This window comes from Emydura macquarii, unplaced genomic scaffold, assembly GCF_026122565.2.
Source record: "Emydura macquarii macquarii isolate MOO-44397 ecotype Brisbane River unplaced genomic scaffold, CSIRO-AGI_Emac_v2 contig_2948, whole genome shotgun sequence".
Taxonomy (NCBI): Eukaryota; Metazoa; Chordata; order Testudines; family Chelidae; genus Emydura; species Emydura macquarii.
This window is the reverse complement of record NW_027133085.1, coordinates 3,674,637-3,700,894: the sequence shown is the minus strand read 5'-3', so window position 1 is coordinate 3,700,894 and position 26,258 is coordinate 3,674,637. Positions and strand designations below refer to the sequence as shown.

General features: G+C 42.1%; 1 protein-coding gene across 1 annotated transcript in view; it reads left to right on the top strand.

The window, feature by feature from the left end:
- The window catches only part of TGFBR1 (transforming growth factor beta receptor 1), a 76,079-nt gene that overhangs the window by 13,277 nt on the left and 36,544 nt on the right, over positions 1-26,258 (top strand). The window contains exons 2-4 of the mRNA XM_067569903.1: positions 3,642-3,893; positions 4,371-4,613; positions 14,135-14,365. Coding sequence (XP_067426004.1) covers positions 3,642-3,893; positions 4,371-4,613; positions 14,135-14,365 — 726 coding nt within the window. The remainder of the gene's footprint in view (positions 1-3,641; positions 3,894-4,370; positions 4,614-14,134; positions 14,366-26,258) is intronic.

Genomic DNA, 26,258 nt, shown 5'->3' with positions numbered 1-26,258 from the left:
GCCATCTACACCAACTAGCACAAGCTGCAGAATCTTCAAAAGACATTAAGGAAGACATTAAATGTATGGATTTTTTTATTCTTTCTTTTTTTCCCCAGAAAGGGTCCAAAAGGACTGAATGTCTTGGGGGGGGGAATAAAAGATATGCTGGGACTGATGTTCAAATTAGTCCAACCTGGGAAAACCCACTGGCTTTCTCATGAGTGATCTTTGGCTGTTGTCTTTAAAACTACTGCAACCGTTACTATTGGCTTTGGAAAGTATCCACTGAGATGGGATGGATCTAAGTAGTGAGGCTGATGGACTACTTTTGCTACTAAGGTCAGAGATTCTCACCATTCTTTCTCCCTCTCGTAAGTGTACTGTTGAAACTACTTGTGGCAGATGCCTGGATGGCATTGTTTAGTGTCCCAACAGTAGTAGATCTTTGTCCAGCAAAAAAGCTACACTTGGATCAATCAGAGAGAGCCATTGAAAAAGTACTGGAAGAAGTGAAGACTTCAGTCCCGAAGTTAACTAATAAAGGCACTTGTATTGAATCCTTAAGAGAAGAGGACAAGAAGTGTATGTTAAGCAATCTGAAGTACAGACTTGATTCTTACAAATCTACAACAGTGACTTTTGGATTCTATCGACCTCTGCATAGCTTTTACAGATGCTTGTCTTATAAAACACTGACAAGTTGAGTGGAGTGGGGCACTACCAGCAATGGGACTCCTATGTGATTAGGACAGAATAGAGAATATGAACATGGAGTGGAATGTCAATACGATGAATGAATGAAGATTTGACCACTTATCACTAGTGGTTCGACCCAATCTTTGCGCTATGTTTTCTGGGATGAAAGAAGAAGGAATTTATCTCTTGCTACTTCACAACAGCTACAGTTGAGCATTTTTTCCTCATTGAATAGAATTTTGTGTTCTAAAAGAAGTTGCCTTCTGCCTCATCATGAGCATATGAAGGACTGGAATTACCGAACACACAAGAAGCCACCAAAGATGAACACACTGCATTTGAAAAGTTCATTAATAGAGATGTGCAAAATTACAAGAAGAAACCAAGAAGGATGTAGATGTAGTGCTTCATAGTAGGATTAAGTCACCAGTTTTAATTTGTTTTGATTTTAAAACTGGAGTTAAATCTAGTAATGATTGTGAAACATTCTCCCCCCCCCCCCCCCCCCCCCCCCCCCCCCCGGCGCGACCCCAGTTTTTACTATGATGCCATACAGCCCACCTTCCCCTTCATGGTTTCACTTCTTGTCGGCCCTCACCCCCCTGTAAATTCAATACACATACACCCAATTTCAATTCCTGAGGAAAACACAGCGTGAAACATATCTCAAAGAACAGCAATAATGGAAAGGTTAGTAACAGTTTTTTGTGTCTTCTGCTTGTTCTGAACAAATCCTTGGACTCCTTAGCATTTACACCCTTTTTGTATTGTTTTTTAGACCTTTTTTCTATGTTTGTTTTTCCAAATTGTACATATTTGGAGCCAGATCACCTCATCCCATGGTGAAACCTACAAGCAGAGATAAAGAGAGAAGATTCTAAGCCAATCTGAATAGAGTTTTTTGCCCTACTGTAACCCTTCCCTTTGGATTGAGCTGCAGGGCAAACCCCATGGATTTCAGAGTATCCTCTGATTCCCCTCTTTCCTATCCTACTCCTTAACTGTGGTCCAAGGGACTCCCTTGTCCATGGCTGCATTTGGGACTCCTTTAAAAGGGGAATTCCCCACGTTGGAAGAGGTTTGATGAAAAAGATAATGCCCACTCTGTATTACCATTCCTTTTTAAAAATGTTCAGGCTTGTGCAGGCAGGGAGAGAAGGGAACACTGCTCCACCTGCTTCTCCCTTGGTCTGCCCATACCACCCAAAGATCTTTGTGCTGTTCAGGGGAAAATAAGAATACTGCCATGAAAGCATCCAACACCCCTCCATATAGGAGGGATGAGATCTATGTACAGAGGAGATATGATTTGGTTTTTAATTCTTTTCATCTTCTTGAATGATCAATCCCTACAGTCCCTTAACTTTTGGTGCACTTATTTTAATTCTATTTCATACTTTATGCTTCAAAACTAAACATTGTAAGTGTACGATTTCAAGACAAATGAGGAATGCTTCAGGACACCGTCGTGAAGTTTTTTCTATTGAATTGTGAACACCTCTTTCTTGTCTACTACTGTATCACCTCCTGGTTATCCCTACATTTCATTACTATTTTGGTGTCTTCCACCCTTTTAGATTTTGTCCGTGAATATTTTAAGCTTTCACTTGTCCAGAATGAATGTCCTCTTATTTCTGAATCCCTTTGGTATTTCTTTTTACTAACTGGTGTATTGAGACAACTGCATGTTTCATTAAAGATGTGCTGCAAATAGCTGGGGTCAGGATGCTGACAGTGAACTCTCTCCTTTTGTTGGCTGTGTTTTGGCAATATTACTTTAATTTCTCTCTACAGCCCTTCCATGCATAAATATAGTAAGCTTCCTTCTGAAGGTTCTTGAAAATTTGACACCTCTGAGTGTCCTAGTTATGCCACTCTAACCCCAAGTGTAGACATGTGCTTTGGTTAACCTAGGTACCATTGCATAGGGAGAAAAACTTTTTCTATCTACACTACTGGTGCTTCAGTAGCATAGCTATAGCACTATTGCTGTGCCATGCTAGTACCTGTACTGTAGACATGGCCTTAGGCCTGGTCTACACTGCTGGCAAAATTTTGGTGGCAATCAACAGGAGTTACACAAGCTACTCAGGGTAACTTGTGTAACTCCCGTCGACCTTGTAACTTCCATTTAGCGCTCGTCTGCGCTGCACTGATGGGAAATGCGTACCCGTCGACGCAGCGCTATGCTTTTTGGGGAAGTGGTTTTATTAGATTGACTTCCAGATCGATGGAGCGTGTCTTCCCTGCCACTCAATTGAACCGGAAAAATCAATCTAACGGTGGTGAATTTGCCACCATCAGTGTAGACAATAACCTTAGTTTCCTTCTGGAGCCTCATAGTGAGGACCCAGTTTATCTCCCATTACAGTCAAAAGTATTGTTCCCGTTAAGTTAAATGGGAGTTGGATCAGGCCTTTAAAGCACTTGAGCCCTTGGGTGGGAAGCATATATAAATTACTGGGAAATACAATGTGTCTTGAATGCATGGCATGTGCCTAACAATGCGTGGAGGATCTTCCACTCTGATGTGCTTTTATTCCCATTGAAATAAATGGCAAAACTCCTGTTGACTTCAAAAGGAGCAGGATTGGGCCCTAAATGCTTTAGGGATACGTTGTTGTAGTAGTACATGTTACAATAAACTTCAAAATAGTTCTCCTTACTATTTTTAACAGACTTTCAACAATTATGACTGGAATGTTTATTTGGTTTTTGAGAGATTGTTCGTTTATCAAGTTAAAGTTGAAGCAAGCGTCCTGTTTCAATCATCTTTCCCGCTCCCTTATTTTGTTAGCCTATTAAGAGGCATCATGTTTGCATTCTATATTATGATGCAGTATGTAGCTTAGAATAGAGGCTGAAACATTTTCCCAATATCCACCTTTAGTTTTTGACAGTTTGTTTTACAGTTCTAATATTGCTTAACATAACTAACACGAACTTTGTTTCCTTCAATACAGCATTAGAGTGTTTTTGCCATCTCTGTACAAAAGACAACTTTACATGTGTGACGGATGGGCTCTGCTTTACCTCAGTAACACGGATTCAAGATAAAGTCCTACACAATAGCATGTGCATAGCAAATGCTGATCTGATTCCACCAGACAGGCCATTTATTTGTGCCCCCTCATCAAGGGATGGTGTTGTTACTTCGCCTTATTGCTGTAACCAAAATCACTGCAATAAAATAGAACTTCCAATTCCAACTCCAGGTAAAGCCTTTTGTTTTGTTTTTTAAAGTAATTCCCCAACAAAATAAATAGAGCTTGTTGTTATAAAGGTTAAAGAAACTAAACTGAATACATGTAAACATGAGGGCAGACGAGACTTCCTAAATACTATCTTGAACATGTATATTAAAAAAATAAAACGCTAATAAATACAGAATAGTACCCAAGAAGTCTCTAGCATCATAATGCTATGTGGTTTAGATCAAATGTGTATATATAACTGCCTTGCACTACAATATATGTAGCTTCAGTCTGCATGATATATACCACTGACTCTCAAAGAACTAAAAGAGTTAAGACTGTCTTCCTGGGAAAAAAAGCATCAAAAGAATTCTTCAAAGACAGTATGTGATATAATATTCTGACACAAACATTAAAAAATGAAACCTTTTGTTAAAAATGAATTTGCTATTACAAAATAGTAACACTACATTTTTTTTCTCTTATCTCCACTTTTAGGCCCTACTTCAGGAAAACCCCTTTCTAATCTAGGACCAGTGGAATTGGCAGCTGTCATTGCTGGACCAGTCTGTTTCGTTTGCATTTCACTAATGTTAATTCTGTATATCTGCCATAATCGTACAGTCATTCATCATCGTGTACCAAGTGAAGAAGATCCCTCATTGGATCGCCCTTTTATATCAGAGGGAACTACGTTAAAAGATTTAATTTATGATATGACTACTTCAGGCTCTGGGTCAGGTAATTTATTTCGCATGCTTGTAGATCCGTTGATGAAAGTCTTGCTTCATGTGATTCAGGCCTGGTCTATACTTAAACTACATCAAGCTAGCTGTTACTCTCATCTGTGAAAAATTTTGCACCCTGAACCCTGTGCAGTTAGGTTTACCTAACTCTCAGTGCAGATGCTGCTAGATCAATGGAAGAATTCCCACTGCTTCTTGGAGAGGTGGGTTAACTAAATCAATGAGGGGGAAACCCCTTTAATCAATTGTAGGAAGTATCTACACTGTGGCAGCTACAATGATGCAGCTGCATCACTGTAGCTGTGCCGCTTAGTGGCTATAGTGTAGATATGGCCTAAATCTTTAAACTCTACTAAAATCTAGTTGAAAACTTTCAAAGTGATGTATTTATATAGGAGAAATGAGTGAGAAGTCACCTTTTTATAGGTTTGCATAGGAGTAACTTGGAATAAATCTTCGATAGTTGGTTTTAGGATTTAATGTTTAAAGTTAAATTAAACGTTTGTAGGGGAAAGGAGCTAGATGGTACTATGAGTTAGTGATGCTATATGTCTGAATCTCCTAATCAGTTTTTCATTTGACTCAAATGTTACCAAATAACTTGCATCAATGAAGAGAACATCTTTATTAGAAATTCTGAAGGTGTAAATAGCAATACAACTACATTTTTAAAATGAATGACTCATCAGTTGTTGCTGTGAGAGCACATTCTCTGGTGCATTATCTCTCCAATAGCACTTAATGTATTAAAAAATGTACTGCTTGTGAAAGGTGATGTGTTAACATCCCTGGGAATGTCTTTTTATGTACAGAATAGGTACAGCATGGAGGGAAATAATGCAGAATTTCTACCCATGCACTCTTATCAATGTCTCAGCTTTGACTCAAAGGGTGATCGTTTATAGGGGATGAGGTTAGTGGTCTATATGCTCATTTAGTTTGGGCCTCTCTATTATTACTCCAACAAAGTTGCCTTTGTGGAGGTGTTTTTAATGTGGACCACTTTTTCCATAGGTACTCCTAGAGGAGTGGGATGCTCCATCGTATTGGAATTTACCTGAGCCTTCTGTTGCATTAAATATTTGTAACTATTTTGTTGGTGGGAACAACTATACTAAACCTTCCTATAAATTGATGTAGAAGTGTTTATCAAGATAAAACATTTCAAAATCTCTGCTATTCTACTACTGAGAATTTTTTTTTTTTTTTTTTTAAAGCACTGGTTCAAATTTCAGCCAGGTCATTAGTAAACAAAAGTATTGGTATTCAATATCTGTATGAAATGAGATTGAACTATACTGAAACAGAGCACAAATAAAGCAGGTAACATCTGAGCACCCTTTTGTCAATTCCAGCAGGGAGGCCAAGGTTTGACTGTGAGCATAGAGATATGAATTACTCTTTAATCCCCAGAGGTGCCCTGTTTATGTAAGGGTTGAGGCCCAGTAATGGGGAAACTTCCAATCTAGATAAAAAAGTAGGATTCTGTATGGCTTTTCACATGGAAATGACTTCCAAAATTGAAGTTCTGGAATTATTGAAAACTGTACAGATTATCAAGTTCACTGTTTGAAAGTTTACGGGGTGAGATGTGCTTCATGGCATAGATAACTGATTTCCTTTTGGTCTTCAAATGAGGCTAGGAACCTGGGAAGAGCCACTGTTTGTAGCTCATACAGAAATGTCATGTATTCCACTCTTGGCACTCCAGCAGCAGCAAACTAATGACTACTATCTCAAAAACACACACATTGAGACCAAGATGTGATCCTCTGTAAATGATACTAAAACTGAACTCCATTTAAAATGCTGGGGAGAAGTCTGCTAAATTAAGGACAATATCAATAAAGAATCATTTTTCACCTTTGTTAGATGGGGTAAACAACAGAGAATGGAAATTAAGTGAAAGCTAAAACTACAACTTTTAATATAAAATTATTTTAATTGATTAGAAGTTGATTTGATATATCTATGCTCTTTGAAGGTGCTATTTTTAATCTGTTGACAAGATTTGCAAATGTGCCTGTGTATTTGAGGATGAATTGATGGAGCAAGAATAGATGTTTCTGTAAATTTACAGATTGTTTTTATATCCCCTCCATATCTGAAGAGTGTATATAACCATGTCAATACTAAGAAATTTTTGGGAAGTCTCACCTATGAGACTACTGGTTCATCTGCAGGGGAGCCCTAGTTTGGCCAAGGCTTCAGAAACACTTTTTTTAATTGCAGCTTCAAACCCTCTAGACTGCTTTTTTATTATATTAACATCAGATAACTACAATTATGGGTAAACAGTACATCCACTTTGGGACTATAGTGCATGGATCTATACAATTCTACTAGCTCATCTGGATTTTAACTTTTACAGAGATTGCTTGGATTAGTTCACTTAAATCTCTTATACTTAAGTAATAGTTTGAAATTATACCATGACTTGTATTTTCAAATAGAATAGGGAGGAGTGTGTGTGTGTATAAAATAAGACATTAAACACAGATTCATTTTGACCTTACCCATAGATGTCCACGGCTAGAAATTTTAGATGAGTTAAGATGGCTATCAAAAAACCCAAACCCTACATTATTGTTTTTGTTTTTTAATCTTCTGGAATCTGTACATGAAGAAGAAAAAACATGGAGAGAACCATAAAGGTTTTTTCAGTCTTTGTCCATGGCATCAATGTTTAATATGTTGGCTAGTCTATAATACCCCATTGCTTTGACTGGGCTTTCCTGCTTGTCCTCAGTCTGTTCCCCTCCTCCTTGCTATTTTTCCCTCAGCTCTCTCTGGATTGGTAGAGAGTCACTCCATAAAGGCCATTTTTATTTTGACTGTTAATTGGTCTGCCTATAGAGTGACTGTCTGCTGATCTAGAACAGCCCTTCATTTTTTTTTTTCTTCTTCCTCCGTTATCTTTTTGGGGTCTCTTTTCCATGTTAGAAATTGGCACTAGAAATCCAAGTGAATATCTTAACTCATGAAAGACCAGAGACTAGTGCCAGGAGATTAACATTGGCTTCTGGGAACAAGAATATGCATGGAGTTATTGCCAGTTTTCTGCAAATTTGCAGATGGCTTCTCTGGTTTCATCCATAAGAACACAAAATTGCCATGCTGAGTCAGACTAGATGCCCCCAGTGGTCTAGTATCGTGTCTGAGCAATGACCAATAACGGATGGTTGAAGAATAGGCAAACAAATCTCATATTTATAATTATGGAGTAACTCTCCAACAGGGAAAGTTTCCTCACAACCCTAACTGTGGTTGGTTTATGCCAAAGTATGAGATGATACCCTTATGGAATATGTGGAATCCCCTAGCTGATGTGACAGGATGTTCTCATTGTCCATATACTTGTCTAATCCTCTTTTGACTTTTACTAGGTCATTGGCATCAATATCTTGTGGTAATGAGTTCCACTATTTAAATGTTCAAACTTGCTATGGTGTTCTTATATTTTGAGACTGATAACAGGAGCACCCAGATTTCCTTCTCTTTACTGGTCATAATTTTGTATACCATTATCATGTCCCCTCTTATCATTCTGCCTTTAAACTAAACAGTCTCAATCTAACCAGTTGATTGTGTTTATGGCCCCCATCATCCAGTATCTGAGTGCATCACAATCTTAAATGTACACTTATGTTGGGTTAAACCTTGTTGAAGCTTATGGGCATAATCACCACCATTCAGGATAAATGTAAGAAACAATTAAGCTCCTTTATGGAACACATAACTCAAACAGTAGGAGCCACTGCTCAAAACAGACCATGTAGGACTGGTCAGAAGTCAGGCTATTTGGGTGGTAGAGTTTTCCTGAGGATTGATTTGATTGCAGCTCTATGTGTGTCAGAGAAACACCACAGAAGCACACAGAAAAAAGAGCAAAGCAGCCCAGATGCAGCCAGAGAAGCCCTGGTCATGTGACCCTGACAAAGCTGAGCGCACTTTTTGGGTAAAGTGCTGGAAGGAAAGAGGCTTGGAACTGTGAGCAAAGAAACTGTCTCCTGCTCTTTTTTGATTCCTGTTGTGGTTAGGGAAACAGGATGATGCAGTCTTGTTTGTTCACAAAGAAATACCTTGTTTCCATTAGAAAGCGTAATTGATGGAACCATGGACAAGACTCCAAAAACTGGGTAATCATTCAGTTTAAAAGGGGTACTACTGATGCAAGGTTGGGAAACTGTGATCTGATATGCCTATTGAACGAAAATAGAACAAATAATGGAAGCAGTGGCAGAAATCAGATGGCCAGAAGGAAGTACAGCTAGAGCTGGAAACTTCACAAAAGGAATTAAAACAAAATTAAAAAAAGTAGCTGGAGGCATTGTCAAAGGAATTAAAGTAGTATGTGGAGGTTTTCCAGAAAGAGCTGAGAGCGACCTTGCAGGCAAAGATGATCTCTGGAGCAATAGCTACAGTGTCTGGACAGAGTGGGAAGCCCATCTGCCATGCTCCTAATTTGGAATGGCAAGATGAATTGAGATGACCAGAAGGTTTTCCCTGGAAAGGGGGGAGGCCAGAAAAGCTTTGGCCAACTTGGAACTTGCCAGATGAACTGCAGCCAGGACTTAAGGAGCTATGAAATAAGCGTGTCGATCGCAGTGGAAGGCAGCTACTTGGATGTGGAATTGGGTCAACCGGAGGACTTTGGTAAAAGACTAGCTATTTTCATCCATTTTCTACCTTGTGTGTAACCATAGAGTCCCAGAGGAGGGATGTAAATAGTGCAAACAAAAATTCAGTCTGAATTGAAACAGTTTTTGATGGGGAAACTCCCTGGTGGGCTTTTTGCCTCAGTTCAGTATCACAGCCCAAAGAAATGGCTGGAAGAAAACAGAAGGTGGGTGGGGTTGAAGGGTTCTAGCAGACTTTGGACATAAAAAAGATTAGATTATTGTACATAGGTGGGCAGACAGTCAACAGGATCTAGTGTCCCTAGTTTTGGAGATGAGGAACATCAAGAGGAAGGGGCAAAGCTTTGAGGTACAAGGGTCAGCCCCACAGCTCTTCTGTAATTCTAGATAGTTAAATAACAATAAGGGAAGTTTATCTATTCAGTATGTAATAGGATCAGTGAAGTGCACTAGGATAGTGGTCTTGTCTAACATGTTGTTAGACCACAGTCACTTAAAAAGCCTAGGATATAAGGGATAAAAAAGACCACCAAATTGGTCTCTGATAAAGACAGTGACTGGGGAATGTGCACTGGCCCAAAGATGGGGGGAGGGGTATGGCTTAAAAATTTGAAGCCTCTGTAGCTAAGTAATAGATGAGCTAGTAATCTGTTTGCATTTCATTGATTAGTAAATGCCAAGAAATGTGGCTTGCAAATCCAATCTATGGAAATTCCCTTTAGAGATGTGGCCCAGGTGAAGCTAATGATTTGTAATCAATTGGCTTGCAGTGAACTAATTGTTTTGCTTCCAGGGGCAGAAACTATATCTACTACATGCTTGGTAGCTTTCTAACAAAGGAAAAGATGGAGTGAAGACTTGATCTTGAGACCTAGATTCTCAGGGAAATCTTAGCAGCTGGAGTCCTTGTGGGTGTGAAACAGGAATGGATTCTCTACTACTTACTGATTGGTTTCTGACAAGCTGCAAATAGTGAAAAAGGAACTGTGGTTACAGAACACGAACCAGGGGCTGTAATTGCTGGCATGGAAGAAAAACTACAAAAGTGAAGGGAATGGAAGTGAGCTCCTACAATTACTATTAGATTTTAATTCTTGCACAGTGCTGCATGTTTAAAAGAGGAACAACAGAACAGTCTAAAATTTTCTGTTTAGGAATCTGGACTCATTCTCCCATTCCAACAATGAGGCTGCAGTGCATTGGTCCAGCACCAGATTGATACTGGATGAAACCAACCCATTGCACAGCCACATCATTTTTGTCACTAGGGAAGAGGTATTACAGGCCACTTAAGTAACGTATCAGGAAGGCATAATTGAACCTTCAGCCAGTCCTTGAGCCTCACTTATAGTTTTAGTTTAAGAAAAAAGATAATAGCACCAGATTGTGTAGGCAATAGAAAACTAAATTAAGTCACTTTAAAGGATTCTTATCTATCCATTTGTGAACAGATGGTACCCTGGATGCTGTAGCAGGTTCAATCTGTTTTTCTGCATTGGATCTTAAGTTGTATTGGCAATTGGAAATGGATCTAAAAGGCAGAGGGGAAAAAACTGCTTTCACAGCTGGTCTAGGCCTATGGCAATTTTAAAGTGGTAGGTTTCACCTTAAGCAATACCCCTGCCCATTTGAGAGGATATTGCATGGTATTCCTCTCTCAGCCTGTTTGAGAACAACTGATCTAGATATAACAACCAGGGGTACACATAGCCCTGGGGGTACACAGAGGTTTTCCAGGGATACATCATTTCATCTAGATATTTACCGAGTTTTACAACAAGCTACATAAAAAGCATTAACAAAGTGAGCACAAGCTAAAATTTCATACAGACAATGAGAAAGTAAGCAATTTTTCAGTAATAGTGTGCTGTGATGCTTTTTTGTATTTTTATGCCTGATTGTATAAGCAAGTAGTTTTTAAGTGAAACTTGGGGTATGCAAGACAAATCAGACTCCTGAAAGGGGTACAGTAGTCTGGAAAGATTGAGAACCACTGATCTAGATGATATCCTGGTGCATGCTAAAGCCTTATAACAAGAACTGATGTGTTTACAAAAGGCCTGTCATTAGCCTACACCTTTGTATCTGAAACTGAACCCAAAGAAATGAGTTGTTGCAAAAAGAGTTCATTTACATAGGGGATACAATCAATAAAATAGGGGGATTTCCACTGAAAGAAAATGGAGACTATGCAGAACTGGCCTACTACGACAATCACAGATGTATAGAGTTTTGTAGGATTCCTATTGCTCATGGTTTATTTGTAGATTAGACAATGTTGCCAAACCATCGTATAGGTTGGTTGAGAGAAGGAGACCATTTCAGTGGTTAGTGTGATTTAGCATTTTCAGAGTTGAAAAAGGCTCTGGTGACTATTCAGTCTTGGCTGACCTGTTTTTCAGAATTCCCGAATTCCCTTTCATATTGGGCACAGGTGCTATTGCTTTTGTCAATATTGTCTCCAAGCCATAAGAATGCAAAGAACTTGAGGCTTATTATAGCATTTTCCCTAGAGAAATTATTGCACCACCCAAAAGGAACTCCTGGCAGTGGCTAAATCTATAGTACACTTTCACCACTATTTTGTATGGGAGGAAGTTTGTGGTGAGGACAGACTAGTCATCTCTGCAATGACTTTTCAGATTCAGGAATCATGAGGGGCTCTTTGGCAAAACTGTAGTGCTATGATTTCAGTCACACACAGGTTTGGGCACAAGCACGATAATGCTGATGCTTTGGTTGGCTGATTAATTACAAATGCTGCCCCAAGCAGGATGGCAGGGATTTGGCTTTTCAAGGGAATGAATGTGCTCAGGAGGAGATAACTCTCTCCTCTTCCCATAATTTGCTGAAGTGCAAATGTTCCTGGTTCATCCTTGGAACAATGAACGTGGGGTTGTAAGAACAGAGTTCAGAGCAATTAAAATCTCCCCAAAGAGAGCATTCTAATAGTGGAATAGCATGTAATTGGGAAATGATTTTACAAACAGTCACCCTGGAGTATAGCATTGAGGGGGTGCTACAGTAAAAGTTTCCAAGTCAGTGGGATAGCTCTGAATTTAAAGATGAAATATTGCATCGGCGATTGGGTGAGAGGAAGGAGAAGCCAGTGGATGATGGGTACAGGTATCCACTGGTTGTACCAGATATGTGGAAGGAGGTTCTGAGGTTGTCATGACTCTAAAACTGCTGAAGAGTTCAAATAGTGTCCTTATGGTGTTCCACTGTACCGCTGGCTTAGCCTCATGGCACAGCACGGGGAGAAACAGCACATGTGGACCTAACAGATTTAAAAATGTTATTTAAAGATAATGTTTTAAAAAAAGTCAGGTACAAAGTTTAAACGGAAGAGTTCCTGGACATCCAGGCATAATGTATCTAAGTGGTAAATTGGACAGGGAGAGAAATGCAAAAGATTTGGATGAGAATAAAACCAGTTTGGTTGGTGGTATGAAAAGTGCTGTCAAATGCTAAGTAATTAATTAATTAATCCTTGTATCAGTTATAATTTGTAGATTCTTTTTTCTGTCTGAGATGGTTCATTCAGGGTGTCACCATTTTGGACTCCATTGAGATGATGGATGGAGCTCACGTGGAGTGGGGAGGGTTAACCCTCATTGATGTTGTTGAATGTAATTGCTAGCATTCAGGAGAAAGGTGAGAAACCATTAAGCTCCTTTGTGGAACAGATAACTAAAACAATAGAAGCCATTACCCAAAACACAGGCCATGCAGGACCAGCCAGAAACTAGCTATGTGGGCAGAGGGGTTTTGCTGAGGCTTGATTTGATTGCAGCTGTGTGAGAAGCCAAAAGAAATACAATAGAAGAGCACAGACAAGGAACAAAGAAGCCTTTGCAGCCAGAGAAGCTCTGGTAACATGATCCTGACGCACCTGCCCCTTCTCTCCCCACTCTGCAATGGAGAGTTTTTTGGTAAAGTGCTGGCTGGAAACAGACTTGGAACTGTGAGTAAAGCACCTCCTGCAGTTTGTTCCTGCTATGTTCAGGGATATAGGACTTTGTGCATTCTTTGTAAATAAACAAGGTTGCATCAAAAGAAATCTGACCTTAATAATCAGTTCCTTCCTCTAACCAAAACAACCTGGTAGCCCTTGAAAATGGGCTAACCACTCAAGTTGGCAAGGAGTAATAGCCCTGCCTCAGAGGTGTTGAATGATTATTCCCATTTTGCATATGGTGAAGCCTAAGACTAAGTGGCTTGTCCAAAGCACACAGGAAGGCTGTGCTGTAATGAGCTAGCATCTTAATCACAGTAACATCTTTGCTCATAAAGAAATTTCTCAATGTCTCTAACTTTTTTCCCTTCTCTGGACTTCTTTTTCTACAATTTATTTTGTGGCAGAGTGACTAAAATGGAATGTAATATATGAGAGTGTATTTTAAAAATCACTTTTTAAAAAATAATGGAATGAGTGTGTTTTTTTTTTTTTATATATATTTTCTCTTCATACATCCCTCGCAGAATGATGCCCAAGTCTCTTCCTGAATGGCTAAATTTAGTGTAGAATCCAATAATGCATGAGTTGTTCAAAGCTTTAAACTCAAAGGAAACGAATTTCACATTTTAGTTGTTACAATTTTGTCTCTTAGAATTTGATTTAATCATTTTGGTACTTGTAATGCTGGCATTTTCAAGCCTGCCCAACATATAAATGTTTAGGAAGGCTTCCTTTAGTCTTAAAAGAATTGATTAGTTTAAAAGATTTGAATTCGTAATTTAGATTATGTATGAAGTAAGGTAAGGACTATTTATTCTTAGCTCTTAACTAGTGAAGGAAAGCATTATATATCTGTTTTGGTTTACAACTAATTATTGAACAAGCTTAATCTTAAATTTTTTTTTTTTTTTTAAGGTCTACCTTTACTTGTTCAAAGAACAATTGCAAGAACTATCGTACTTCAGGAAAGCATTGGAAAGGGTCGCTTTGGAGAAGTCTGGAGAGGGAAATGGAGAGGAGAAGAAGTTGCAGTGAAGATATTCTCTTCAAGAGAAGAACGCTCATGGTTTCGTGAGGCAGAAATTTATCAAACTGTGATGCTACGTCATGAAAATATTCTTGGATTTATAGCAGCAGACAATAAAGGTTAGTGAACTTTTTTAAAACTTCACTCTTTTTATTGATTGTGTGTATTCATATTTCCAACTCTTAATCGGATTAGAAAACATAAATGCCACTTTCTGGGTCTTTTCATTGTCTTTGATGCTTGTGGAAAGTTTTGCTTCAAGTGTACTCCCTGATTACACTTGTAGTTTTCAGTTCAATTTTTTGAGGTAGGTTATATGACCAGTAGATAAGATTTCAGATCTCAAAACTAGGGAGCACATTAGCTATAACTTCCACAGACAGTAAGCATTATATTTAAATGGAATTTTGTCTAGTCAATTCACAGGTTTGCTACATAGTTACTGAACCACATCTGTAAATTCACTAGTTATGTGGTCAGTATGCATGTTCCTCTGCTCTAACTTTCTACTACATTCAAAATTAATCTGTACAATAGCTGATTGCCTCAACAATTCATTACACCCCCGGCAGACTGTTTAGCCTCCAGTCTGCCTTGTCTTGTGACAAGGTAAGCACCTATTCCCCCAAATAAGAATTACTCCTTTTTAATTCAATTTTACCACTATAGTTGCATTTGGAGTACAGTAGAATCTCAGAGTTATGAACACCAGAGTTACAAATTGACCGGTCAATCATACATCTCATTGCATACTTCCCGTTACAAATCAGGCAGCAGCAGAGACCAAAAAAAAAGGCAGCAAATACTGTACAGTACTGTGTTAAACGAAAACTACTAAAAAAATTAAGGGAAAGTTTAAAAAGGATTTGACAAAGTAAGGAAACTATTTCTGTGATTGTTTCCTTTAATTTAAGATGGTTAAAAGCAGCATTTTTCTTCTGCATAGTAAATTTTCAAAGCTATAACTGAACATGGACTCAATATAAACTTTTGAAAGAAAAATCCTATTTTGTTCAGAGTTATGAGCATTTCAGTTATGAACAACCTCCATTCCCTATGTATTCGTAACTCTGCGGTTCTACTGTAGTATGCTACCTCCAATGGAGCTCTGCTGTCCCTTTTCTTTTATACAGTATCACATGACTGTATCTTAATTAAACTTTAGCTCCTGTAATTTACATAAGTCACATTCTACAAATTGACAAGGAAGCTTTGGCTTTCAAGAGATGGGTAGCTGCCTATTTTGTGAAGGTGTGCAGTCCTAATCCAGATACCTTAGATTTTTATTAAAGTATTACCAGAATGTTCCAACTTCTCAGACTTGCAAAAACACCCAAGTCAAACAGTTCCTATCTTTTTCTTAGGAATAGATTTTCTATGTTGATAGGCAATATCAGCATAGCATTTTCTGTGTCTAGATGTTGTAGAACTAGTCAGAGCTTGCTGCTCAAATGCCAAATTCTAAGATGTCCCTAACATGCCATATCAAATGAGTTTTCCTAAGGAAAAACGAAGTATACAAGGTTTGGTTAGAGTTCATCAATATGTTTTTCAGAAGCTGCAATCAGTTTGCCAAACAGGTATCTGAAAGTTATTTGCTCAAAATTTGGAGGGATGAAGAGACCGTTGCAAGTGAGGGACCTCTCATACTAAGAGTACAAACCACTCATAAGTATGTCAAGAGTTTCCTTTTAATGGATAAAAGAGATGTAGTTAAACTATTTTAAATTCTCGAAGAAAACATGCAAGTGCTTCAGTGGGGGGCAGGAGTTGTAGAAGAATTCTATGATTCAAACCAAGGTGGTCTGAAACTCTAGATGACTAATTACATAATTTAATCTTGTCATTTACCTTGTGGTGATGTGCTGCTACTGCTGATGGGGTGGGGGTGTGAAATTAGCTTGTAAATACTTTCTGTAGAGTCAAAAATAGGCCCAATGTCAATTAATCTAACAATGAGCCACACTTTTCTTTTTCAAGTAAAGTCCATATGGGTGCTCCACTCTCAATGCACTTGCACCCTCTGTGCCTCTGATCGGAGATTTCACATAGAAGTATCTTAATCTCCTTCTCTGCACTGTTTATGCTGTGTAGATGAACTGCCATCGGTTCCTTCTGAACCACCTGAGATGGAGCTTTAGCAATTGTCCATGTTGAGTTCTACCTCAACTATGTCCCTATAGCTCTTATAGTAGTTGAAGTTGTTTAAAACTAAAATTTAAAATGTATATACATGTCAGTCAGCTTTGTTACTGGGAGGACATGCCTGGTTCTGTCTATTGTGCTGGGAGGCAGTCACGATGCATGATGAACACTCCTGGTGCATCTTTCACTTCGTGAAACCTCGCGTTTCCCAAAAGTGCCTGTAGTCTGGCATGAAAATCTAGACCCAGAAAAATCAGGGAGATCAAACTTTCATCCTCTTGATGGAAAGCTTGTTGCATCCAGCCTCTTATGTCAGCCAGGGAACACCCCCATATGGTGGTCTTCGAATAAGTCTGCTACCTCTACTAACGCCAAGCTGTACTCCTTGAGGGCATCTAAGAGAGAAACCAGGATTCCTCTTATAAGACTTCCAAAGACTATGCCCCAAGTTTTCCAGATAGGAATCTGCCTCAAAGAAGTCACAGTTGCTGATAACTCCAGCTACTTTGGCACCCATCAGACTCTGACCTGGTACCCATAAGGCTGATGGTTCCTCAGGCACACAGGGCACTGTTCAGCCTAAAGACTTCAAAATGTTAGGCTCAGATAAGCCATCAGTACCATCAAGTGAATGAGGCAGCAAGAAGCTCTACCGCTACTGACTCAGTACTAAAGAAGACTGCTTGGGCTTCGTCTGGACTCCCCTCAAAGCATTCAAGACTCTCATGCTCATACTGCCATCAGCTCCCTCAACTGCCATTACTTGGGTTCGGGCTGTAGACATGATACTAACAACACTCTCAGCACCACAAGAGTTTAAATTTTTTTTTTCTTTGAGACCTCACTGTTTCCAAAATGCCCAGCTCGCCATTGCTCAGCTCTGATCTTCTTTCAAGGACCTCCAGATCCCTGGACACCATCTGGTGCTAACTTTTACCTCAAGTTTCTTCTGGTGCTTCACCACCTAAGTGATTTGAAAGAGGATACTTACAAAGATCTTGACTCAGTCTCTCAAATATCTGTCCAAGGCCCTCCTCTCCATTTCTATAAAGGCTCTTTTCCAGAAGTTTCTGAGGAAATTGAACTCACCTGTGAGAGAAGTCCACAACCACAATCTGGCTGGTATGAGCATACATGGGTGCCTCCACCCATGCTGTATGCACCATCCTTTTGGCCAAACTGGAATGTCTGGGTGGCCTATCATCTGTAATTCTCTTGGGCCTCAAGCACCATCCATTTAATAGATAGGGAGGGTGACAGAGGTTGTCTTTCTAAGAGACCAGAACTTCAGAAAAAAATCTGAGGAACAGGAAGCTAGGGCTGATGAAGATGTCTCTCACCAGTCAACATCTTTTCATGCTCAGATGAAGTGGTTATGCCACTTCCACCATCCCTGACCGATGATCTCAAGCAGTTTCAGGTGTTATCAAGAGTTGCGGATTCTTTGCAGATCTCTTGAGATTAGATAATCACATTGTAAACTGCTTGATGTCCTTCATACAGCTTGATCTGCCCATGTTGCCCTGCCTCTTAATTTTTTCAGGGTCCAGGAGGGCCTCATAATCTGATACACCATGACCACAATTTTGCCCATGTGCAAGAGAGCAGATGAAAAATATGCCGCCTTTAAGAACTCAATTTTTGTTTTCTCATCCTTTTCATAAATCCTTGGTGGTCGAGGTGGTTAACAAACATGGAAGGCAGCACCATGCTAAATCTGCACCCTGTGATAAAGATCACAAGCACCTTGACCTGTTTGGTAGAAAATCGTATTTGGCAGCTACTTTTACAATTCAGAATTGCCAACTACCAGGCATTGATGGCAAAGTACAACCATACAAATTATACCAAGCTGAACTTCTTTATTGAGCATCTATCAGCAGAATCCAGAGAGCAATTCCAGGCAATTTAGTGCAGAAAGCCAACTGCTCACCAGAACATCTCTGTAGCCCTCTCTTGCTGCTGCTACTTCTGCTTGTTCGACTTCTATGGCAGTACTTATAAAGAGGGTCTCCTGGCTTCAGATCCCAGGATTTCCAAAGTAGGTCCACCCTGTGGTATAAGACCTGCTTTTTGATGGCACTAAACTGTTTGTCGATAGGATGGACAAATCTCTGCACATGTTAAAGTATTCCAGGGCCACTTTGCATTCTTTGGGGATCTATAAACCTGTCTACAAAAGAAAGTTTAGGGAGTCCCAGACAGTGCAGAGATGCCCTGCCTTGTTTTCAAGCTCCCAGAGATCATATGAACGTCCATGCAAAAGACAAGTTCCAGAGGAGAATATTACCCATTTCCCAACCTTTGATCTCACATCCTTCCATCTCTAAGCACCAGTTTTGACAGGGTGGTCAAAGTTCTGAGCTACCATCCCCTTTTATACCAACTGCAATGGTTTGCCTGCTTTCCTCCCTTCAGCAACTGCCTTTACCACTTGTGGCAGGCTTGAAAGTCTATCATTATGGGCAAGTGGGTTTTGGAGATTATCTCCACAAGGTATTCCATCCATTTCACTTCTCTTCCACTTGCCAACTGCCCTCCCTATCCTCCTTCAGGGATCCCTCTCACAAGCACCTTCTAAGATAGGAAATAGACTCTCTCCTACTCTCTCTCATGCAACACAGAAGGAAGAGGTTTTAGTCCACGTACTTCCAGGTTCCAAAAAAGGCAGTTGGAGACCCATCCTAGATTCTGTGCCTTCTCAAAGATGTTGAGTAGCCTTAAAAGTCAAAATGATACTTGCAGCAATAATTCACTGGAGCAAGGGGATAGGTCCTCAGCCCTTGATCTTCAGGATGCATATGTCCACATAGTGATCCATCCATATCACAAAAGATTCACAATGTTTTACTGTTCGGGACCATTTTCAGTACAAGGTTCTTCCTTTCAGCCTCTCACCTGCCTCAAGGGTACTTCAGAAACTTGTCAGTAGTAGCGGCACCCCTCCACAGAAAAGGTATTGTGTGAATTCTAGTGTTCCCTTACCTAGGTGATTGGCTTCTGAAAGGTTGCTCCCAGAACGAAACTTCACTGGCAACTTGCAAGGCCATAGACCTTCCTCAAACTGGGCCTACAGTTGAACATTCAGAAATCGATCATGACCCCTTTACAAAGATTAGAATTTATAGGAGTTCTCGATTCCATAGCAGGAAGAGTCTGTCTCCCAATGCATATGTTTGTGGCCCCATCCACCATAGTCAACACAATCCAGATCAGACCCAGGTTAAGGACAGTCTTCAGCTGTTGGGATATGGTAGCTGGTGGTTTCATTATAGACCATGCAAGACTGCGACTATGTTGCCTTCAGGGGTGGTTCAGGACTGTAACACTGAGAAGACAACCTAAACTCACTGCTTTTCTTAGCCACCTTTGTGAAGGAATCTCTTAGTTGGTAGAAATACCCCCTCAATGTCTGCACAGGAGTCCCTTTTGCCCACCCTTCCGTGATGACTGTTATAACGGTGGATGCATCCCTGTTAGGTTGGGGAGCACATCTGGCTACCAATATGGCCCAGGGCAGGTGGACTTCAAGAAGCCACTCTGCATATCAACCTCCAAGAACTCAAGGCAGTCAGATACACTGGTCTCCAATTTCTGCCATTGATCAGGACAACGTGTCCTTGTAGTGAAGCTGTGTGGCTACCTTCCGTGCCACAGGGGGAGGAGCCACCCTCCCTACCCAAGTGGGCAGAGCCAGACCAATCTCATGCCTCCCACCGGAAGTGGGTTGGCGGGACAGGAAGTATAAAAGGCAGGGTCTCCAGTCCAGCTCAACTGGGGCTGAGGCAGTGATAGAGATGGACACATCTGGCTTGCTCCAGGCTGCTGCCTTTTCAGATGGACCTGGAGATGCTCTGCCTGCCAGGAGCCTGGGCCTGCATGGGAACCGCTGGGACTGCTGCTGGCCGCCTACACCAGGGGAAACAAGGACATTCTTTAGACCCCTGGACACCTTGAAGAGAGGGTAAGTAGTAGTCCAGGGCACCCAACTGCAAATCAACTGTTAGGCCTGCGCCCTGGTCAGCATGTTATGGTTGGATTCCCTGCTGACCCAGTGACAGAGCATTTCCCCCACTGTTAAGGCCCTCAGCTGGGACTTGGTGGGGCTGGGTCCCCTTATCCCCTGCCATCCTACTTCTGGGGTGGTAGCACCCCAACATAGGCCAAGAGGACTGGTTTGCCAGTAGTCTACTTAAGACAAGACCCCAGGCCATGGACTGCTGCCATGCCAGAGCCTGTCTGAGGACTAGGGTCTACAGCAGGGTTCGGCAATTTGGCATGTGTGCCAAAGGTGGGGGCCGGGAGGCTGAGGGCCAGGCCGGCATGCCGGCCTTCCCCCTTCTTTACCCACCCCTCTCCCACATAGTAGGTGGGGGCCAGGTTGGTGTGCCACTGGCCCTGGCAGTGGCTGCTCCCACCTGTACCCATCCAGAGCACTGTTGGGCCCACATGGGAGAGGGGCGGCTGCTGGGGATGCCACTGGGGGCCAACTCCTCAGAGGAGGACCAGCCCAGGTACGCCACAGCGTGGAGGGAGAAGGGGGAAGAGAAACTGGCCTCTAGTCCCCTCCGCCGCTGCCGCCGAACACCCTGGCCAGGGCGCTGGGCCCACGGCATGTGGGAGAGGGGCGGGTGGAAGAGTTGGCACCCGCTTCCAAAAGATTGCCAACCGCTGGTCTATAGACTGCTCCCCTGCCCAACGTGAGGGGCTTAAGGGCTATAGGTTGTGCACTCACCCTGCCCAGCCTGAGGGCCAGAGCTCCCCTAATGGCCTATTGGCTAATTCCTCCCCTTGCCATGAGACGGTGACATAGTGAGGTAATGTGGCTTCCCTCTGAGGGACAGAGGGGAAGGGGGAGGGACACCCAACTACAGTCATGCATTTTCTATGCCAGCCAACGAGGGGGCTCCCCCTGCACTGAAGTGGTCAAGCTTTGGAATTGGTGTGTATGCAGTCATTTTATCACAGCAGCTTACCTTCTGGGAGCTCAGCATGATATTATGGATACAGTCATTAGGCATGTCTCTTGAGCACAAGTGGAAGATAGATTCCATTGTACTTCACCACATATTTTGGCAATGGGGAACCCATAGATATGTTCACCACTGCCACAGATAAATATGCTCACTTCTGCTGCTTGAAGCTGGCTGAGTCACTGATCCTTGGGAGATGCCTTTTTTCACCTTCAACGGTCATCCAGGTTACTGCATGCATTCCTTCAGGTTCCTCTAATATCGAGAGTTGTAATCAAGATAAAGGACAAAGCCAGAGTTATTCTAATAGTTCTGACCTGGCCTGGGCACACTGTTTCCTTACCTTAAACAAATGGATACTTGCTTACTGATCAGTCTCCAGACTGCCCCTCATCATCTCTGCCAGTAAGGCAGGAAGATCCTTCACCCCAATCTGAACTCTTCGCCTTAAAGCATGGGTATTGCTGGTCCACGGGATTAAAAACAACCTGTTCAAAAGAAGTAGAGTGCTATTACAAGGCAAAAAACAGTCTACACACTACACTGCACTTGCAAAAATGGAAGATTTGGCTGCTGTTGTGACTTCAAGCACATTCCACCAACAATCTCATCACTGTCATAAATACTGTACTGTGTCCTAGAACTGAAAGACTGCCCTGGCCTTTTATCTTGAGGATTAAATCTTTCAGAAAGAATCTCCCAAATTGTTTTTCTATCTCCAACAGATCAAAAGGGTCTTTAATCTCTAAATGAAGACTTTTCCAATTGGATATCCGACTGCAAGATAGATAGTGTGGTACTCGGTGTGTTGGTCACTGATGTTTATCAGTGTAGGCTGCGTGCGTGTGTCCCTGTGTAGATGCTGTCCCAGCTCTGGCGAGGAAACTGAGACGGCTCTCACGATCGAATGAGTCGACACAACCACAGATTAGCTGAGCAATGAAGGCGCACAGGCCAGGTTTATTGCGTGTGGCACAATGAGAAATGACTTAGAGTATCTCTGGATCAGTTTCGCATAGGTGGCGTTACAATGGTCTCGGCCCAACGGCGGGACTTTCCGTTATCCCCTAGACTGGACACCGGTATTCCGTCTGACACCCTCTTTTATACACTATTACATACACTTTCGGTCTGCCCCCTTTCACGTAGGTAGTTGTCACCCTCCTGACGTAGTCTAATACCACCTTTTTCCGTTGATTGGCTGATTTGGGCACTGCCACTCCATGTATCATTTCTATCCATAAAAGTGTCATTTCAGAGAGTTAGTATCTTGGTACCTCTTATACCTACTACATATTTTAGTAATATTTTGGCAGTTTTACAACCTTGCAGAATCAGCACTTTCCTATACCAGTCTCAGTTAACTTGAGTGACCCCTTATACTTCTGTTCACTCGGCTTTTTCCATTTAGGCCTTAGCCTGTTTTACAGGCCTTAAGCTCTCACTTCTTACTACAGATAGCAACAACTAACATAATCTTCAGGCACCCTTGGGTGTATAAACTCGCTCTGAGATCTATTTCTACTTAAACAGCCTTTCTGAAAAGTTCCCATTATTGAAATATGTAAAGCCACGACTTGGACCTCTGCTCATATCTTTGAGTCCTATGCAATAACTTACGACTCGGATTGCAAAGCTACATTTGGCTTGTCTATACATTCTTCAATATTGGACTCAACTCCAAAGCCCCCTTCTCCTTAAAGGAAGATGCCCACTTGTCCCCTAGAATGGAGCACCCATAAGGATGCTACTTGAAATGAAATGGTGGTTCTTCGAGTGCTGGTCCCTATGTGTATTTCACGTGTGTGCACATGCATCCCCGTCCAGAAATTCTTCCAAGCAGTGTCTATTGACCTGTACATATGCAGTATCTTCCTGTGTGCTTCCGTCCGAAGGCATGAAGGGCAGTGTGGGTCGACATCTCTCCAGTTTCTTCTTACCACTTCATGGCATGAGGCGAAATAGTGTCATCCTTCACTTTTGTGCAATCTGTAAAAGTTTTATTGTAAAACTTGTAAATTATTTCTTAGAGATTCTAGTTTGTAGATAGTTTGAGCTAGAATAAAATACCCCACCTGACCCCACCTCATCCCCAGTCAAGGGGGAAGTGCTCCTCAGTCCCTGGAATTTAGGGTGACCAGATAGCAAGTGTGAAAAATCAGGACAGGAAATGGGAGGTAATAGGTGCCTATATAAGACAAAGCCCCCAAATATCGGCACTGTCCCTATAAAATTGGGACATCTGGTAACCCTACCCAGCAATATGCCCAGGGTCCCCGCACTTCAAGAATGGTCTTCTGCCCTTGCTCATTTTCCATCAGCAACAAGCATCAATGGTGCTTAGGTTATTTGGGTGAGGCGCATATCTCTGTGATGTATCTGGAAGTCCTTCCTGTCAAGAATCAGAGAGGTCCGAGAACTCCGTCTGAAGTACCTAATGATGGAGGCTGAGGCTCCGCTCTGATCCAGGCCTGTGTACATTAGCATCTGCTGACCAGCAGTGCCCCTCCAGACACAAACCATGTTAAAATACTCTAAGCCACCAGCACCAAAGCCCAAGGTCTCAGTACACAGGACTCCCCATGAGAATAAGAAACACTCCCTAGTGTGTAAGGGCAGATCCTGCAGTGGACTGCCTAAAAGAAATGCATTCCCTCCCTGAGCTGTTCCCAGAGAACTGGCCTCAAAGATCACTCTTCTGCACCTTATTACCCTGCTGCCTGGGGGATCTGCCAGCTCTGAGGTCCACAGTACCATGGCAAAGAGAAAAGAGACTTTCAACAGTCCTGTCTACAAGCGCAGGTCTAGATGCACCATTTGTACTGCGTCGTCAATACAGAGACCAGCCAACTGCAATGGATGAACCAGGGCCTTCTCGCGTGTCTGTTGGTACTTTGTGGGCTCTGGGCAGTACAGAAACTTTTGCAGTGCTGTTGAATATCTCCCTCCACGGTCTCTACTTCTTTTGGGCCCAGCACTCGTATGAGATGTTTTTCCCCTGGGGTAACAACTGTTGCCACTGTTGCAGGAAAAGCCCTATCCCTCAGACAGCAGCATCTCCCTACTGACAGTATCAGTGATACCAATGGAATACTCCTCAGAATCAGAGGAAATAGCCCTAAGAGACAGAGCAGCAGCCTGGAGAGACAGCAGAGGCATTTTTATCTCCTGTTATGAACCCTCCAGGGACTCCTGGTATAGATTCCCATAGGGCCCACCATGATTGATGGCTCTCTCTTTCTGGTCATGCTGGGGTCCTGTATGGCATGCGTCCAGAACTGTTGCAGGAGTCATACTGTTCCTTCCCCTCTCTGCAGCCAGTTCTGTCAGTGTAGGAGGAGGAGGCAGAACTGGTACCGCTGGTTCTGAGTGGGGCTTCCTCATCCCTGGACAATGCAGTCATCCTGCTGCCACCTTCTCCTGCTTCAAAGGGTTGTTAATGATTTTCAGATCTTGTTGGAAGAGATCCAGAACTCCAAACACCCAACTCCTGAATATCTTACAGCGACGGGGACCAATCAGGGTGGCCCTTCCAATTAACGAGGCCATGCTGGAACCAGCAAGAATGATCTGGCACGCATTTTGTGTCCCTAACCTGAAGCAGGCCGAAAGATGCTATTTTGTGCCAACCAAGGGTGCTGACTTTTTTTTTTTATTTTCCCATCCACTCCCTGGTTTGCTGGTAGCACAGGCAACTGTGGAAGAAGAGCTCAACAGCACTTTCAGAAATCCACTCTGCCGGATTAAAGGGTCAAAGAGATTGGACCTCCTGGGCAGGAAAGTCTTCTCAGCAGACCTTCAACTTCGTACAGCCAATTACCAAGCTCTGTTGGTTAAATATGACTTTAACATCTATTCCGGGCTTGTAGAGTTTAAAGACAAACTCCCCATGGAAGATGGAGCCCAGTTTCAGTCCCTTTTGGATGAGGGAAGGTTGGTGGCAAAGGTGGCTCTCAAAGCCACGGTAGATACTGCAGATGCTGCATCCTGATCTTTAGCTACAGGACTGCTCATGCACAGGAATTCATGGCTCCAGTTATCTGGCATCTGAGAGAAATCCAAAATTCCATTCAGGACCTCTTCTTTGACAAGTCCAACCTGTTCATTGAAAAGACAGCGAGTCGCTGTATTCCTTAAAAGTTTCAAGATCCATTCTGTGGTCCCTGGGAATCTATACTCCAGCCTCCAGATGGAAATAGCAAAAACAGCCTTTTAGACCACAGCCTCATCCTTTGTATTCCCCCTTACGATCAGCTCCCACCTGAACCTCCCCATGAGCAACCAAGGATTCAGAGATCCTGTTTCCTAGCTCTCCCAATTGCCACACTCCCCATGTTCTCCCAGCCACAGTACAAAAGCCACTTTCAGCATGCAGGTCGAGACCCTTGTACCGCCACATATGCTGCCAGCTTTGTTTATCATCTTTGGAGGCCATCTTAATTTCTTCACCCACAGTTGGAACAAGATCATAACATCCAGTTGGATTCTGGAGATTATCTACCACAGATACTGCATAGAATTATTTTCCTTTGTTCCTCACAAGCCTCCTACCCCCCACCCTCTTTTGGGGACCTCTCTCACCAATTGATTCCTCAACAGGAGGCAGACTCCCTGTTACACCAGGTATGATAAACAGCGTCCTGCCTCAGTACCAAGGGAGAGGGTTCTACTTCCCAAATTTCCTAATCCACAAAATGGGTAGGGATGGAGACCCATCCTGGACCTGCAGCAGCTCAACATCTTTATCAGGAAGCTGAAATTCCAGATGATTACACTGGCATCTTAGAATCCCCATCCTTCGAGAGGGAGTGTGGTTTTTGGCTCTCAACATGGATACCTTTCCATGTGGACATTCACTTCTCACACAGGATGTTCCTGTGGTTCATGATTGGCC